The 16,068-nt window shown below is 43.4% G+C and overlaps 1 protein-coding gene across 3 annotated transcripts in view; it reads right to left on the bottom strand.

The window, feature by feature from the left end:
• The window catches only part of LOC102293437 (calcium-dependent secretion activator 1), a 338,778-nt gene that overhangs the window by 279,257 nt on the left and 43,453 nt on the right, over positions 1 to 16,068 (bottom strand). For all 3 annotated transcript variants that reach the window (XM_014339718.2, XM_042228110.1, XM_042228111.1), the window contains exon 2: positions 6,230 to 6,343. In XM_014339718.2, the coding sequence (XP_014195204.2) occupies positions 6,230 to 6,343 (114 nt within the window). The remainder of the gene's footprint in view (positions 1 to 6,229; positions 6,344 to 16,068) is intronic.

The following is a 16,068-nucleotide window of genomic DNA, read 5'->3' as shown; positions in this document are numbered from 1 at the left end:
TGTGATGTGACAATAAAAGTGATTTGATTTGATTTGATTTGAACTAGAGGGTGTGCTCCAACTATAGGGTGACTACACACTCTACACAGTCGTCAGCCTACCTATTTCATTTCTGCTTTTTACAGAAAATGTGGTTCTCTTGGCTTCATCAGTTGGTGGCCTCCAGTTCACTCTTGAGTTGTTCGCACTTGAGTGTCCAGGCCATGGTCATCAGCTGGAAAAGGGTGGAATGCCCACTCAACTCCAGAGATGAGTTGAGTCGCTCCAAATGGAGGAGTTTAGATATGTTGGGGTCTTACTCATGAGTGAGGGGAGAAAGGAGCAAGAGATTCACAGACGAAATGGGGCCACATCCAGTCTATCAAAGTAAAGAGCGAGCTGAATGTAAAAATGAAGAGATTACATCACTCTCCTGGTCTAGAACGCCTCAGTGTTCCCTGGATAAGCTGGAGGAGGTGGATGGGGTGAGGAAACTCTGCCTTGAACGTCAGTCAAATAGCCCAGTTAGAATTGAAAAACAAAGGTTAGAAATAATAAGATTATTTAGGCTAGATACCTAGTTAGCTAACATAGACTATGACAGCTAAAATGTATGCAGGTATATATGTTGCAAAATGTGAGAGCTAGTAGAATAAAAAGTAAGGATGTGTAGAAAAAAAATGTACTTGTATTTTCAAATTTTCACTTAAATTTTTTTTAAACACACTTGTTTTTGAAATTTACATTTGAGGAACAAAATATTCAAAAATGTGGACACTGATATTTTCACAAATATACTAAGAGCCGCAACCTTTAATTCACAGCATGTAAATCAGCATGAAGGTGCTGAGCTAGATTTTGGTTTAGTGTGATTTAAAGTGATGTACTGATGTCCCTGAGTGACAGTGGTGTAGTTCAAAGTGAGGGCTCAGAGATGAACAAACAGTCCTCTTTTACTGCCAACAGTGGGACAAACTGAGTGAGGAGACACTGTTGATGTGGACTGAATATACGTCAAATATCCCAGCTAACACCAATGTCAGCTAACACCAATGTCAGGGCAGCACACTGATCAGTGTATTTATGCTTGGTAGCTAGTTAGATCACACCATTAATGTTAGCTTATGTTCACTCACTCTTGCTTTTGATGCTTCCCCTAATGAGGAATGATAGATTTCTGTGTGTATGTTGATTTCCTCACAGTGCTAATCTAAAAAAGGTGATTCTGTTCATCCGGACATAGTGTTTTCAGTGGGAAAAACGCTTTGTCACTTATCCAAGTGACTTCTTCAGTCTCGGCTGAATGCAGGTTTCCCCTACATTAATGAATGATACGCTTGTAATGCTTAATGAATGACCATGAGCACCATTCAAAGAGAGTTGGGGAATGGCTGCAATCACAGGATTGTAAGATTGTGAAAGATATACCCTTAAGTCACCTCCTTGATTCAGAGATGATATTTCCCTTTTTTATGTAGATTGCTTACTTGACTTGTGGTAGGCAACTGAAAACACAAGATCCACAACACGCTGGATTTTGTTGAGAAGGTGAGAATGTTATTACGGAGGCAGATTAAACTGTTAGCAGTCGGACGTACCGCCCACGGGACATTGGATGGTTTAGGGGACTAATAGGACTGCTAAGGGGTTAAACAATGGTCTCATTTGATGTTACAATTCTCTTCACTTGTGTTCCAGTTACTAAAGCAGTCCAGGTAGTTCTTAGGAGATCGCAGGATGAACCCAAACTCTGCATCGCGACCACTCTCAGCACAGAACAAGTGTGTTTGCTCTTGGAAATGTGTCCTCTCAGCACTGGCAAAGGTGGCAAAAGTACTTAACTTAAAAAAAGTACTTAAGTAGAAGTAGAGATACTAGTGTTAAAAAATACTCCAGTAAAAGTTACTGATTAACTTCTTTACTGAAATAAAAGTTAAAAAGTACCAGCTCTGAAATGTGCTCAGAGTCAGAAAGTAAAAGTAGCTCCTTAAAGACCATCTATCTTCATGCATAGCTGAACTGAACCTTGTGCCCTATTAATGCAATAATAAAATAGTATTAGCAGTTTGTATTCCTAACTTTAATTGTAATAAGGTTACTCAGCATGAATCAGGTAAGTTTTTGAAGAAGCTCTATTTTCTGTTGCCTGAGGGTGACTTGTCCCTACTCATTTTTCTGTTTAGAGGCAGAGGTTAAAGTGGGATTCAGCCAGTGGGTGAACACTAAAATCAGTTGTAATAGCTCAGCATGGAGAAAAATTACACAATAATTTCTGTTGAGAGTTCCAGTAGATTTTTTAATTTACAGGCTGTGATCAGCTGACCTGCTACTCTTTGTGGATGTACATAACTGAATTCAACAAGATGCTGATTTTGTGGAGAAAAGCTGGTTTAATCTGCCTTCTATCTCTCTGCTGTGCCTCTTCAAGCGCGCTGCCCAAAGCTATGAGTTTTGTTTTTCCAAGGGCTCAGGTGTGGACAGCTTGCTTACTTTTTATTGCACCTTTCTGCATCTCCATGCTACCTTGTCACTTGTCACTGAAGCCGCAGTGGCAATCCATCTGTCGATCTCTCGTTCCCTTCTCCCATCACTCGTGAACAAGACCCCATGACACTTAAACTCCTCCACTTAGGGCAGGAATTCATCCCTGACCGAGAGTGAGCACCCTACTCTTTTGGCTCAAGACCGTGGCCTCAGATTTGGAGGTGCTGATTCTCATTCCCACCGCTTCACACTTGGCCACAAACCATTTCAGTGCGAGCTAGAGGCCTTCACTCGAAGAAGCCAACAGAACCACATCATCTACGAAAAGCAGAGATGAGATTCTGACACCACCCAAGCAAAAGCCTTCTGCCACTTGGCTATGCCTAGACATTCTGTCCATAAAAATTACAAGCAGAATTGGTGACAAAGGGGCAGCCCCGGCGAAGTCCATCACCAACCATCAACAAGTCTGACTTCTTGCCAGCTATACAGACCAGGCTCTTGCAATGGTTGTATAGGGATCAAATGGCCTGTAACAATGGGCCAGATACCCTATGCTCCCAAAGAACCTCTCACTGGACACTCCGAGGGACACGGTTCAATGCCTTCCCCAGCTCCACAAAACATAGGTAGACTGGTTGGGCAAACTCCCATGCACCCTCAAGTATACTTGAGCTGGTAAAGAGCTGATCCAGTGGTCCATGACCAGGGCAGAAACCGCATTGTTCCTCCTGTATCTGAGGTTCAACTAATGGACGGACTCTCCTTTCCAGCACCTAGCATAGACTGTCCCAGGGAGGCTGAGGTGTGTGATCCCCCTACAGTTGGAACACATCCTCATCCCCCTTCTTAACGATGGGAACCAACACTCTGATGTACTAATCCAGAGATACCGCCCCTGATTTCCACGCAACATTGTAGAGGGGTGTTTAACCAAGACAGCCCTACAACATCCAGAGCCTTCAGGAACTCAAGGTGAACCTCAACCACCCAAGGGGTCCTGCCACCAAGGAGTTGTTTAAATGCCTCAGTGACATTACCCCTGGAGATAGAGAAGTCGTCCCCCTCATTCCCTGACTCTGCTTAATCCACGGAAGACGTGCTAATGGGCTTAAGCATGTTCTTGAAGTATTCCTTCCACTGCTCAACAATGTTCTCATTAAACGTTAGCAGCGCTCCACCCACAGTGCAGGTAGAACACCGCTTTCCCCTCATCAGTTGCCTGACGGTTTGCCAAAATCTCTTCAAGGCAGTCCAAAAGTCTTTTTCTATAGCCTCTCCGAACTCCTCCCACACCTGAGTTTTTACTTCAGCCACTGCTAACCAAGCCTGACAACACTCCTTCTTCAGCCGGGTAGCTCCCCTCACTTCTGGTGTTCATCACTTGGTTCGGGGAATACCACCACGGCAAGCATCAACCACCTTGTGGCTACAGCTCAGTACAGTGGCTTCGGCAATAGGGGTGCTGAACATGGTCCGTTCTGACTGGCTATCATCAGTCTTCCTCAGAATGCTGTCCAAGCTCTGTCGGAGGTGTGCTTTGAAGATCTCTGGGACCAGGGCCTCTGCTAGGCATTCCAAGCTCACCCTCACTATACGTTTAGGTTTACGTTTGCTCAGCATTCTCCCCTGCCACCTGATACCACTCACCACCAGGTGGTGATCAGTCTACAGTTCAGGCCCTCTCTTTAACCGAGTGTCCAGAACATATGGCCGCAGGTCTGGTGATATGAATCGATCATCGACCTATGATGTAGGGCGTCTTATTCCCACATGCATTTATGGACACTCTTATGTTTGAACATAGTGTTTGTTATGGACAAACTGTGATTTGCACTGAAGTCCAATAACAAAACACCACTCAGGTTCAGATCTGGGACGCTGTTCCTCCCAATCAAACCCCTCCAGGTCTCACTGTTGTTACCCACATGATTGTTGAAGTCTCCAAGCAGGACAACAGAGTCCCCAGGTGGAGCACATGTAAGTACCCTGCCAAGGGTATTCAAGGAAAGCTGGGTACTCTGAACCATTGTTCGGCGCACAACCATAGACGCCAGTCAATACCCATTAAACAACCTGAAAGCGCATGGAACAAACCCTCTCATCTACTGGGAGAAATCTCAACGCATAGGGATCAAGCAGAGGGGATACTAGGATACTCACCCCACCCTGGTTCCAGATGTCAAGCCATGCATTGAGGTGAGCCCGACTATATCTAGCCAGTACCTCTCAACCTCACCCAATAACTCAGGCTCCTTTCCCACCCGAGAGGTGACATTCCATGTCCCAGTTGCTAGTCTTGGTAGCCGGGGATCACTCTGCCAGGGCCTCTGCTCCTTGCTGCTGCCCGGCACACATTGCACCCGACCTCTACAGTGCCTCCTGCAGGTGGTGGGCATACAGGAGGATGGCCATATATCTTTTTTTCGTGCTGTGCCCAGCCGGGCTCCATGGACTAAGGACTGGCCACCAAAAGCCTGCCCTCGGGGACCCTCCCTGGGCCTTCCTCCAGAGCAGGGCCCTGGTAACCCTATCCCGGGCAGGGTGAACTGTTCCCTTAATTGTAAACTCATAGGGTTCTTTTGAATCGCTCATTGTCTGGTCCCTGACCCAGGACCAATTTGCCATGGGAGACCCTATCAGGGGGCAAAAGCCTCAAAACAACATAGCCCCTGCGATCTCTGGGACACACAAACCCTTCCACCATGATAAGGTAGCTATTCACAGAGGGGCGAGCGTGATTTATGTTCATATTAAATTTATTCCATAACTGCAATGAATAACAGTTATCACCTTCTCACCAAGATTCCAGTGGTTTTGTAACCCATATGCATACGTAACCCTTGTGCAGGTATACCATCTTGCCCCCGCTGTTCTTTCACAGCTCATAGATCTTTCCCAAAGTTGTGGAGAGGTTGGAATGAAAGAAATTGATTCTGTGGACAGGTATGTTTTATACACATGAGAATAATCTGTAATTGATCAACTGATTGTAATCTGTGTCATATGGACACAGAATCATTCTGTGGGAGCCAGAATTTAAGGGGTCAAATACTTTTATCACTCAGTGCATGCAAATCAGTTCAGAAATTTTATATAATGTCGGGTGTTTTTCTTGGTTTTTGTTATTCTGTCTCTCTCTGTTAAAATGAAACTACCATAAAAATGAAAGACTGCTCATTTCTGTCTAAGCGAGCAAACTTACAAATTCACCACGGGATCAAATAATTATTTCATCAACTGTAGATGCCACTGATGCTACACCTCAAGTGCTACACCCTTAGGCTCCATGAGGAACAGAACAAGTGATGACGAGGTAGTGGGTGTCAGAGTCATGTTCCAGGATGAATAACATAATATTCTCAAATATGGGAAGACGGCTCAGATGTCAAGAATAGTGGGATTGAAAAAGTGTGTGTGTGTGACACTAAGTAGCCACGAATCTAAAAGAATCACTGACTTTAATATGTATGATTTATAAAAAATGTAAAAAAAAGTTAAATTGAGTATATTGTAATTGGCACACAGTTATAAAGAGGAAAAAGTGAAGAGAAAATATTATGTAACATAATTGACTAATTAACTGAAATATATGTGAATGTTTTTTCTTCAACAAGAAGACAAGAGGTCAGCTACAAAAGGTGGAGTGTGGCCTCTCAGACACAGCAGTTTTCATAAGCACACTATTGGAATGATTCAGTTGATGCATAATTACATTAAATATTTTTTTCAAGCCAACTAATCTAAATCAAACAGGGCAACTTACCTCATAGTAGCTCTGTACAGCATTGATGAAGGCCTCATCAGCTACAATCTGAGTTTCTCCATTAAGAAACGCCTGGAAACGCTCCTTTACTGTCTGTAGCTGCTGCTTACTGATCTGTGGAAGACATTAATAGACAAAAGAAATAATAGGATGTTGTTGTTGTTAGTGAAAAAGCACACAATTTTACAACGTATCAATTGCAGATAAACTAAACCTTATGATTAAACTTGAATTGGTTGCTACAGTCAACAGCATACTGAAAAAAACTCCAGCTTCTATGACACTAAACATGCTACCAAAATACTGTCAAAATAGAGTAAAATGGAAGACTTTTTCCAAATCAAGAAACAATGTCTGCTAGAAATTAATTTTCTATACAACTAAAAATAGTTTTTCCAGTTCCAAGGAAGATATGATATAATTTCATTTTTGGATTATCAGTAAGAACAAGGGCAACAACCTTGTCATCCTTCTGGTACACAAAGGTAGGCGCACGCTTTACACTAAACCAGACAAACTATCATCAAAAAAGTTTGTCACTGCTTAGATACAAAAATACATAAGAGTCCCTGAAACAAGATCCAGGTCGTGGTTTGTCAGGTGATGTGAGGTTTAGAGAAACTAAAGTCCCCCACTGTCTTTGTCCTCACAGCTGAGAGGAAGTAAAAGATCTCAACATCCAGCCTTATGTGATTGAAAATAATTACAGTGCTGAAACAGAGCTTTCCCCTATTTGCTAATAATGAAGCATTTAATAATGCTGTTGCCAATCCAAGCAAACATGATTTTAAATGAAGGAAGGAGTATTAATGGTTGAAGACAGAACCATAATTCATATGTGATTTTGCTGATAGTTAATTATCCTTCATTCTAATCAGAATATAATCATGTATACTAAAAATTAATAGATGTAAGTTTAACACGTATAATAGATAAGAAAATATTATCTATGTCACGGGGTGCCGAGGCAGGCCATGTGTGAATATAAATGGACTCAAGATGCAGACTGCGTAGTAGTGAGCGAGCTTTATTAATCAAAGGGATGAAGTACAACACAAAAGAAAAGGTGGCGAGAACAGAACTGAAAATACTCTAAACTGGGAAAACTAGAACTTAAATCACAAAATCAGGGCCCTATTTCAGGAAGCCGGTTTAGTGCAAACTCTGAGTAAGTATACCCTGAGTTAACGAAAACTCTGGGTTTTCGGTTTCACAAAGCGAGTTTAGATTAATTCTGAGTGAGTTACTATGACGACACACTCCGTGAAGCTAACCTGCCCCCTAGCAGGTTTACTTCAACTAACCCTGACCTTCTCCGCCTCTTTGTCAGAAACCTGACTGTAGGAAGTGTCAGACATGGCGTGCCCCTTCCTTGAAGAGCCAGTAGATGTTGAAGCCCAAATTCTCCGCAGAGCTCTCCGCCGGGAGAGAGTGATTAGAGCGCGTTCGGACATTTTATCATTTCCTGATGATTTTCTGTGTGAACGTTACCGTTTTTCAGCACAATCTATAATTTATTTGAATAACATCCTCAGGCCTAATATTGCTCATGTGACACATCGCGGACATTCTCTCAGTTCTGTACATATTATTTGTATTGCACTTCGGTTTTTTGCAAACGGGAGCTTTCTGTATAATATTGGTGACGCTGAGCACGTTTCCAAGGCTACCGTCTGTCGGGCAGTCAGGAATGTTACAGTTGCACTGAAACGTCTCCTGTACTCGTTTGTGGTGTTCCCCGGTCATAGACCCACAAGATTTATCAAAGAGGGATGCCACAAAATTGCAGGTATCAGGATGAACGAAACTTAATCTCATGATGTGGTGATACTTGAACTACTACTTAAATTTTACATTTATTCTCACGGTTCCCAGGCGTGATTGGCTGTATAGATGGCACTCACATTCCAATCATTGCTCCTTCAGTAAATGAAGGAGACTATGTGAACAGGAAGTCTTTCCACAGCATTAATGTACAGGTACATAGTTCCCTGTAGCATTTCAAACTAACAAATTATTTCATTATAGTAATGGATGCTAATTTGTGTTCTCTGCACTGTGAAGATCATATGTGATGCTGCCAACATTATCACAAATGTGGAAGCCAACTGCTCAGCCTCTGTGAGTGGTGGTGGTGGAGGACCCCCACCTGTTTTTCGGGCCTCCGCTTTTTTTCTGTTGGCTATAACGGGTCACATTTGAGCATACAGAGTAAGCAAATATGTACTTGTAATGTGCTCAGATAATTTCAATAAGTGCTTACAGAGGGGAAATTAATGTAGCCTCTAACTGCAATTGATTTACATCGGACAAACAGACCAAGCACTATGGCTCATAATACAATTACACCTTACCTGTTTGGACTATATTTTTATATTTCATTTTTACTTGCTGCCAGGAACGTTTGGGGCCTGTTGGGTTGCACCTGCGCTCACATCACATCACAAAATAAAATGTATAAATAAAAAATAAAATAAAATATAATAAAATAACGTGTTAAATGGGTGGAAATCCCTAGATCAATGTTTAAATTAACACTCACGCATTGACTCTGTCGGCTATGTTTTGCCATGCATGCTCCCTTTCTTTTGCAGCTGAGGCTGTGTTACTTTTTTTCCGCGGAATTTGCATGTTATCGGCATATGCTGCCATCAGAATTTCGGCCTCAAGCGCTGTAAAATACATTGACCGCGCCTTCTTTCCCTCCGTCTCCATGGTGACTCGCTTAATCTGTGCTCCACTAATCAGGGCTTTATGTATCCTCGTGCGCGCTTAACTTGGGGTTAAAGCAACTCCGCGTTGACTGAACTAATTGTTATCAGCCTTTCTGAAACCGAATATTCCGAGTTGGACAGTTCGGGGTTACTCAACCCTGAGTATAATTTTTCACTCTGAGTTTTCTAAACCGGCTTCCTGAAATAGGGTCCAGAACACAAATGAGAGTACTTTGCGGGGAGAACTCACAGGAAGACGGCAGGAGATTCACAGACACGAAAACACCAAATAACACAGACGAACCAGCAACGAGGACGAGGTAACACACACTATAAATACACACGCCAGGAATCAGGGGATGGGAAACAGGAGGGGAACACACCTGGAAGACATCACAGCTGACGAGGCAGGGGAAACGTAAACAGAACACACTGACATAAGACAGAGACCTTCACAATAAAACAGGAACTTACACATGCAAGGACACGGACTAAGAAACACGGACTTAACACAGGAATACATGGGCAGAACCGAATAAACACTAAACAGAGGAAGAACAGAATCAAAATCACAATAACAGAAAACACAAAAACGCTGGGTCAAAAGGACCCAGGATCATGACAATCTATGCAATATGAGAGCCTGTGCAGAGTCTGACCTTGGTGTGTAGGTGTGTGTGGTGCAGAGTGGGGGTGAAAACGACACACAGGAGCCACTGAATGTCTGACTATTTAAATATAATGATTAATAAAAGGAAATTGCATTGAATAAATGGTGAAAAACACAGAGTTTTAAAAAGTAAAAAAAAATTATTCCTCTGTATTTGAATTAGAAAGTAATTATGTTAGAATGAATGTTCATGTGAGAATGTGCTAAAGACAAATGTAATTGAGGTAGAATTACATAAACTGAATGGAACATGAAACAAATTATATCCATATGTGATAGAATTTTTCTTAAGTGATTATAGAGTTTTAACTTTGTGGTAAATCATGTAAGTCAGATAGATAGCGAAACGATGATAAAGTGGTCAGGTAATTAGATGTTAATAATGTGATTGGATGTTTAGATGTCATCTTAGAAGATGTGACATCCAGTAGCAGAAGGTGGAGAATCAGTGAAGAAGAGATACAGGGTTCTTCCCTTTTGTCTTCTGTGAGATGAGCAGTTTGGCAGATTGGATCTAAGAAACCTGCAAAAATGGGTAAATCAGCACTGATGTCATTAAGAAGAATTGATTGGACACCGTCCCAGGCTGTACTTTGTATGTACTGTTGTTTGAATAAGTCTATGTTTAAATCTCCACAAACACAGACATGATGAGAACAAGAAAAGAAAGGCAGCATTGTTGACATTAAATATTAATAATACTTCTACAAATCTTCTAGAATCTTCTATAAATGCCCAGTGGTACCTAAAATTTCCCATAGCTCTCAGTAGCCTTGTTTAAAGTGTTTATTTAAACTTGAATTGCTTGACATTGTATGCCTACAAGCCAGCAAATTTGAAATTTCTATTAATATTTCTCAAAAACTCATTCTACTGTATCTTGTGAAGAGTTAGATGACAATTAAAGATCAGTAATGGCAATTCATTATATGGCCAGATTTGAAATATGGTCATAATTTCTCCTGTTTCTGCCTGAGATATGACCACTCCAATGAAAAGACCAATAAGAGGCTCTGTCTGTGCTGGAAAATTCCATAGTCTACTCCCTTGGTAACGGTTACCATGGTCACTGCGGCAGAGGAAGCAGTATGCGATTACAGCTTCCTTATTAGGGGTCAAAGTTCATACGAATTACAGTAAAACCAGCTGTGTCTTATCCTTAAGACAGTAGTGCATGATAAGATACTGCTAAATAAGAGGTCAGATAGTTGTAAGCAGCCAGTGCACAGACTATAGTTTAGTCTTTCATAGTTCCAGCAGCTTTACACTGATACACAGATATTTTGAGATATGACATCAGGCAGACATGTCAACGCATACTGTGCAGAATTGTACAGAATTGCCTTTCTGCATAGAGAGCGACTAATTTAGTGTTACATCAATGATTTTTGTGCAACTATTTTTCCTTCCAAACCTACTGACGAAATTACTGGGGAAAGGAAAGGAAGACACCAAATCAGCAAGCTTGTACAGTCTCCATGTGGGAAGTAATACTGAATTCTGGCATAAAAAACTCCCCTATATATGTGCTAGAAATATCCAGCATGAAAATGAATAGAGTAGATAGCTGAATCATTGACACTCACACCAAAGACAAGCATTCACATCTTACTCCAATCTTTGGTTTAGCCAACAAATCTTAAAAATAATAAGCACTAATTATCTTACTTCCCTTTTGATGTATGAGAAAATCATGTATGCCAAGTACCAACCCCAATTTGTTCTTCACCAGAGTGTGAATGTTAGACAGAAAGCACTTAAGCATTAAAAAAGGTGACAGTGTGAATGGATGAAGGGCTTTGATAGACTGCTCAGGTAGAGCAGAAGAAGTGCTATATAAGAGCCAGTTCATTTAGCATATTTTAAACCCACGCCTTAAATATATGCCACTTATGATACAGAGAAAGTTCAAATGTTTTTTCTGCTTCTTGATTCCAAAGTCTTCCTAATACTTGTTCCATGGCACATGTTTGTATTATTACACCTGGCACAAACAGAAAAACATCCTGATCATATCACATTGTACATATGTTTGACTTCTGAGAGCCTGTGAAGGTATATTTAATGCAGGGAACTCAACTCGCCAACAATACACAGATAGTTTTCTGATCACATTCACCCAATTTGAGGCAATGAGGTATACAAAACTGTAGCATAACATGACCTTATTCGCTTCTTTTTTTGTGTCTTTTTAAATGGTAAATGGTAAATGGATTTGTATAGCGCTTTACTCTACATTCAGTCATTCGCCCATTCACACACACATTCACACACTGGCAATGGCAAGCTACGTTGTAGCCACAGCTGCCCTGGGGCGCACTGACAGAGGCGAGGCTGCCGGACACTGGCGCCACCGGGCCCTCTGTGTGAGTACAAGAAAACAATTATTAGAATATAATGTGCTTAAATTTGCTTAGATGAGGGGGCCCGGCTGTATATCAGAGGAATAGGAAAGGATTTGTGAATGTCTGTGTTTTAGTTTGGTTTAGCTGTAGCCCTGAGAGTGTGTGTAATTGTGTAGAGGGAGAGGAATTTATTGACAATGGAGGTCTGCCTGTCATAAAAGGAGACAGGAAGCTACAGTTGGAGGATGCTAGGACTGTATGGAACAGATAGGAAAGAGAGGAGAAGTCTGTTACCTTTGTCCCTGAATGTAATAAAGGCTCATAACTGTCACAACTTAGCTTAGCTGTAAAAGTAAGACAACAAGAGGCCAATGGCCCAGTGGAAACTGCCAAATGGAAGTAGAGTGGGGGTCTCAGTGCTTGTGACCTGGTAACCATGTTTTGTAGAGGAGTTTGGTGTAGCTTGGGTGAGGGGAGATGAACTTTTATGACCAGCAGGAAGTCACATATACAGAGACACACACACAGTGCTTTAACTGTTACGACACACACACTCATGCGCACACATACGCACACACAGGTACGCGCATACGCAGGCACTCACGTGCTCACACATACATACACAAACACAGTGTTTTGGGTTTACAACACACCATGTGGGTTTTATGATGCAGGGTTTGCTTCTATAAAACTGGTTGTAACAAACAAAGAAGTTGAGATCTGCAGAGAGCCCTGTACATCTCCCCTTCTAGAAGGTGCATGCGTAACTGAAGATGAATAAAGGTTTTGTGAAATAACTACTGAGTTCCGGTGTCGCCTCTGGAGGCCTGAGGAATAAAAAGATCTGGGGTGAAACTGAAAACGCAACACCTGACGGGGTTTTCCTGGAAATTTGGCAAAATCTTCTGCTTATAGTACTAATTACAGTACTTTGTTTGTTTTTTGCCATGTGCACCGTGTGAGTGGTAAAAGTATATCACCTACATTATAGCAGCTCCACTGTGCTTTTTAATGTTTTTAAGTGTTTCTATTGGTAGTTCCTTGGTACATTGTTAAGTATCAACTTTTTGACTATGGTTGCCCAATTGTATTTAATTTTTTGCTCTTTGGGCATTTTAAAACTTTAAAATAACTCAGTTGTTGTTCTCTGCACCACTTGGGACTGCAAAACTGGAGTAAAGCGTTGGGAGCGTTAAAAAAAAATGGTACAAACCATCTGTTACTATGGGAAATGTCAGATGGAAAAGCAAACGGTCCTGACTAAACTATAGTGGGAGTACTGGCAGTGTAGCTACATGCCTTACAGAGACATGGCTGAATAAATGTTCCACACACTCGCTTGTCACTCTGGATGTCTTTCAGCTCGGATGGGTGGATAGCGTGCATTGGAGCACGGTTAGAGGAAGGGATGGCGCAAAGATGCACAAAGAACAAAGATGGCGCGGCCACGTCCAGACGCCTTCCTGACCGCTCCGCTCCGACTATCCACTTTTCGTGTTTTTTACTTATTTTTTGCTCTGGTTTACATTCCAAAATCCTTTTAGTTTTATTGTATACGACAGCAGATCACTTGTAAACATCGGTGACACGGTTGCACATCTAATCTTGGACACTTTGAAACCCGACCCTTCCTGGCCGCCAGAGATTCTATGCGGCGGAGAACAACAAAAGACGGGTCGCTCATCCGAGGCGTAGAACAAAGAAGCGCCGGGGGAAACGCGCTGGCATTAGGAACAGACTGAGACAGCAGGCGCATCGCACACCACTGCCCAGTATCCTACTGGCCAACGTACGATCCATGGAGAACAAACTAGATGACCTAAGAGCAAGGGTCACCTTCCAACGTGACATGAGGGACTGCAACATTCTGTGCTTCACGGAGACATGGCTGACCCCCACCGTGCCGGACCAGGCCGTAACTCCGTCGGATTCATTCTTTGTGCTCCGTGTGGACAGAACGGCAGAGTCGAACAAAACCAAAGGTGGAGGAGTGTGTTTCATGGTAAACAGAAAGTGGTGTGATGCCAGGAGCATTTCTACTCTCTCCAGCGGCTGCTCGCCACATCTGGAGTTCCTGAGCATTAAGTGCCGCCCTTTCTATCTGCCCCGTGAGTTCACCTCTGTCATCGCCGCGGCGGTCTACATCCCACCCCAAGCGGACACAGGTATGGCTTTGTCCGAATTACATGATGTGCTGAGCTCGCTTCAAAACAAGGACCCGGGCGCAGCCCTCATTGTAGCAGGAGACTTTAACAAAGCGAACCTCAGACAAGTCATGCCAAACTTTTACCAGCATGTCTCGTGTCCAACGAGAGGGGATCGAATTTTGGATCACTGCTACACGCCATACAAGCAGGGCTACAAAGCTGTCTCACACCCGGCTTTTGGGAAGTCTGACCACAACGCCATCTTCCTCATTCCCCAGTATAAACAAAGCATACGGAGGGAGACGTGACCACGAGGGAGGTAAAACGGTGGACTGCCCAATCAGAAGCTACGCTACAGGACGCACTCAACGACGTAGACTGGGACATGTTCAGAGCATGCGCAGTCGACATCAACGAGTTTACGGAAGTAGCAGTATGCTTCGTCAATATGCTAGCGGAGGAGATTATCCCCACTGCGAGAGTCACCACATTCCCAAACCAGAAACCGTGGATGGACAGATCGATCCGCACTGCAGTAAACGCCAGGACCGCCTCCTACAACGCGGGTCTCGCCACTGGCGATATGAGCGCCTACAAAGCGGCCTCATACGGCGTGCGGCGCTGCGGTGAGAGATGCCAAACGCCGGTACCGGGAACGTGTGGAGTCCCGCTTCCACCAGGGCGACACACGGAGTATGTGGCACGGACTACGCACCATTACGGACTACAAAGCCAGGGACACTGCGCCGATCAACGCGACTCTGCATTCACCAACGAGCTGAATCAGTTCTACGCCCGTTTCGAGGTTAGCCAGGCGGCTAATGCTATCTACCGCCTGACTACCGAGGACAGTGACGTCATCAGCGAGAGACCGGTGACCAGCATCGCGGAGCATGACGTCCGAGCGGCACTGAGGAGAGTGAACACAAGGAAAGCGGCGGGGCCAGACGGCATCACCGGCCGTCTGCTGCGCTGCTGTGCTGACCAGCTAGCAGGTGTGTTCACTTACATCTTCAACGAGTCCCTGGCGAAGTCTGTGGTCCCCACATGCTTCAAAAGATCCACCATCATCCCTGTGCCCAAGAACAGCAAACCCTCATCCCTGAACGATTACCGGCCAGTTGCACTGACCTCGGTAGTAATGAAGGTGTTTGAGAGGCTGCTGAAGAACATCATCTCCTCCTCCATCCCAGACACCACAGATCCGCTGCAGTTCGCCTACAGATCCAACAGATCCACAGAGGATGCCATCGCCCACGTCCTACACACCACTCTCAGCCACGTGGACAAGAAACAGGGTAACTATGTGCGAATGCTGTTTGTTGATTACAGTTCAGCGTTTAACACAATAGTGCCCTGCAGACTGTTCACAAAGCTGAGGGATCTGGGACTTAACAGCCGTCTGTGTGCATGGGTGTTGGACTTCCTCACTGGCAGAACTCAGGTGGTGAGGGTGGGTAGATGCGTCTCTAACAGCATCACCATCAACACAGGAGCACCTCAGGGATGTGTCCTCTCACCACTGCTCTACTCCCTCTACACTTCAGACTGTGTGGCCACCCATGGCTCCAACACCATCCAACACTTAGGAAAGATTTCCAGATCTGGGATCAGATAGAGAAGGATGGGCAGAAATTCTTTCCTAGCTGACCAGTTACAATGACCCTTCATTTGACACTCATGTACACCATATCTGAGGATAGGTAGGCTCCTTCACCTGCTGTTTTGAATTTTGTTTAAAAACACTCTTTTACTACCTGGCCTTTGACCAGGAGATGACTGTGATCTTACTTTTAATGTACTCTTTTATTGTTTCATTTCTACAGCTCTTTTATGTTCTGTACCCTCTGGCCTGTGTTTCTTTTTATGTTTGGTGTTATTGTACAGCCCTTTCATCAGTCCTGTGACTGTTTTTAAAAGTGCTTTCCTTACAGGAAAGTCAGTGGCAGAGATTAGCTCCTCT

The sequence above is a fragment of the Haplochromis burtoni genome, unplaced genomic scaffold, assembly GCF_018398535.1.
Source record: "Haplochromis burtoni strain Fernald_Lab_line unplaced genomic scaffold, NCSU_Asbu1 Contig_304, whole genome shotgun sequence".
NCBI classification, from domain to species: Eukaryota; Metazoa; Chordata; class Actinopteri; order Cichliformes; family Cichlidae; genus Haplochromis; species Haplochromis burtoni.
This window is presented reverse-complemented; position numbering and strand designations above follow the sequence as displayed.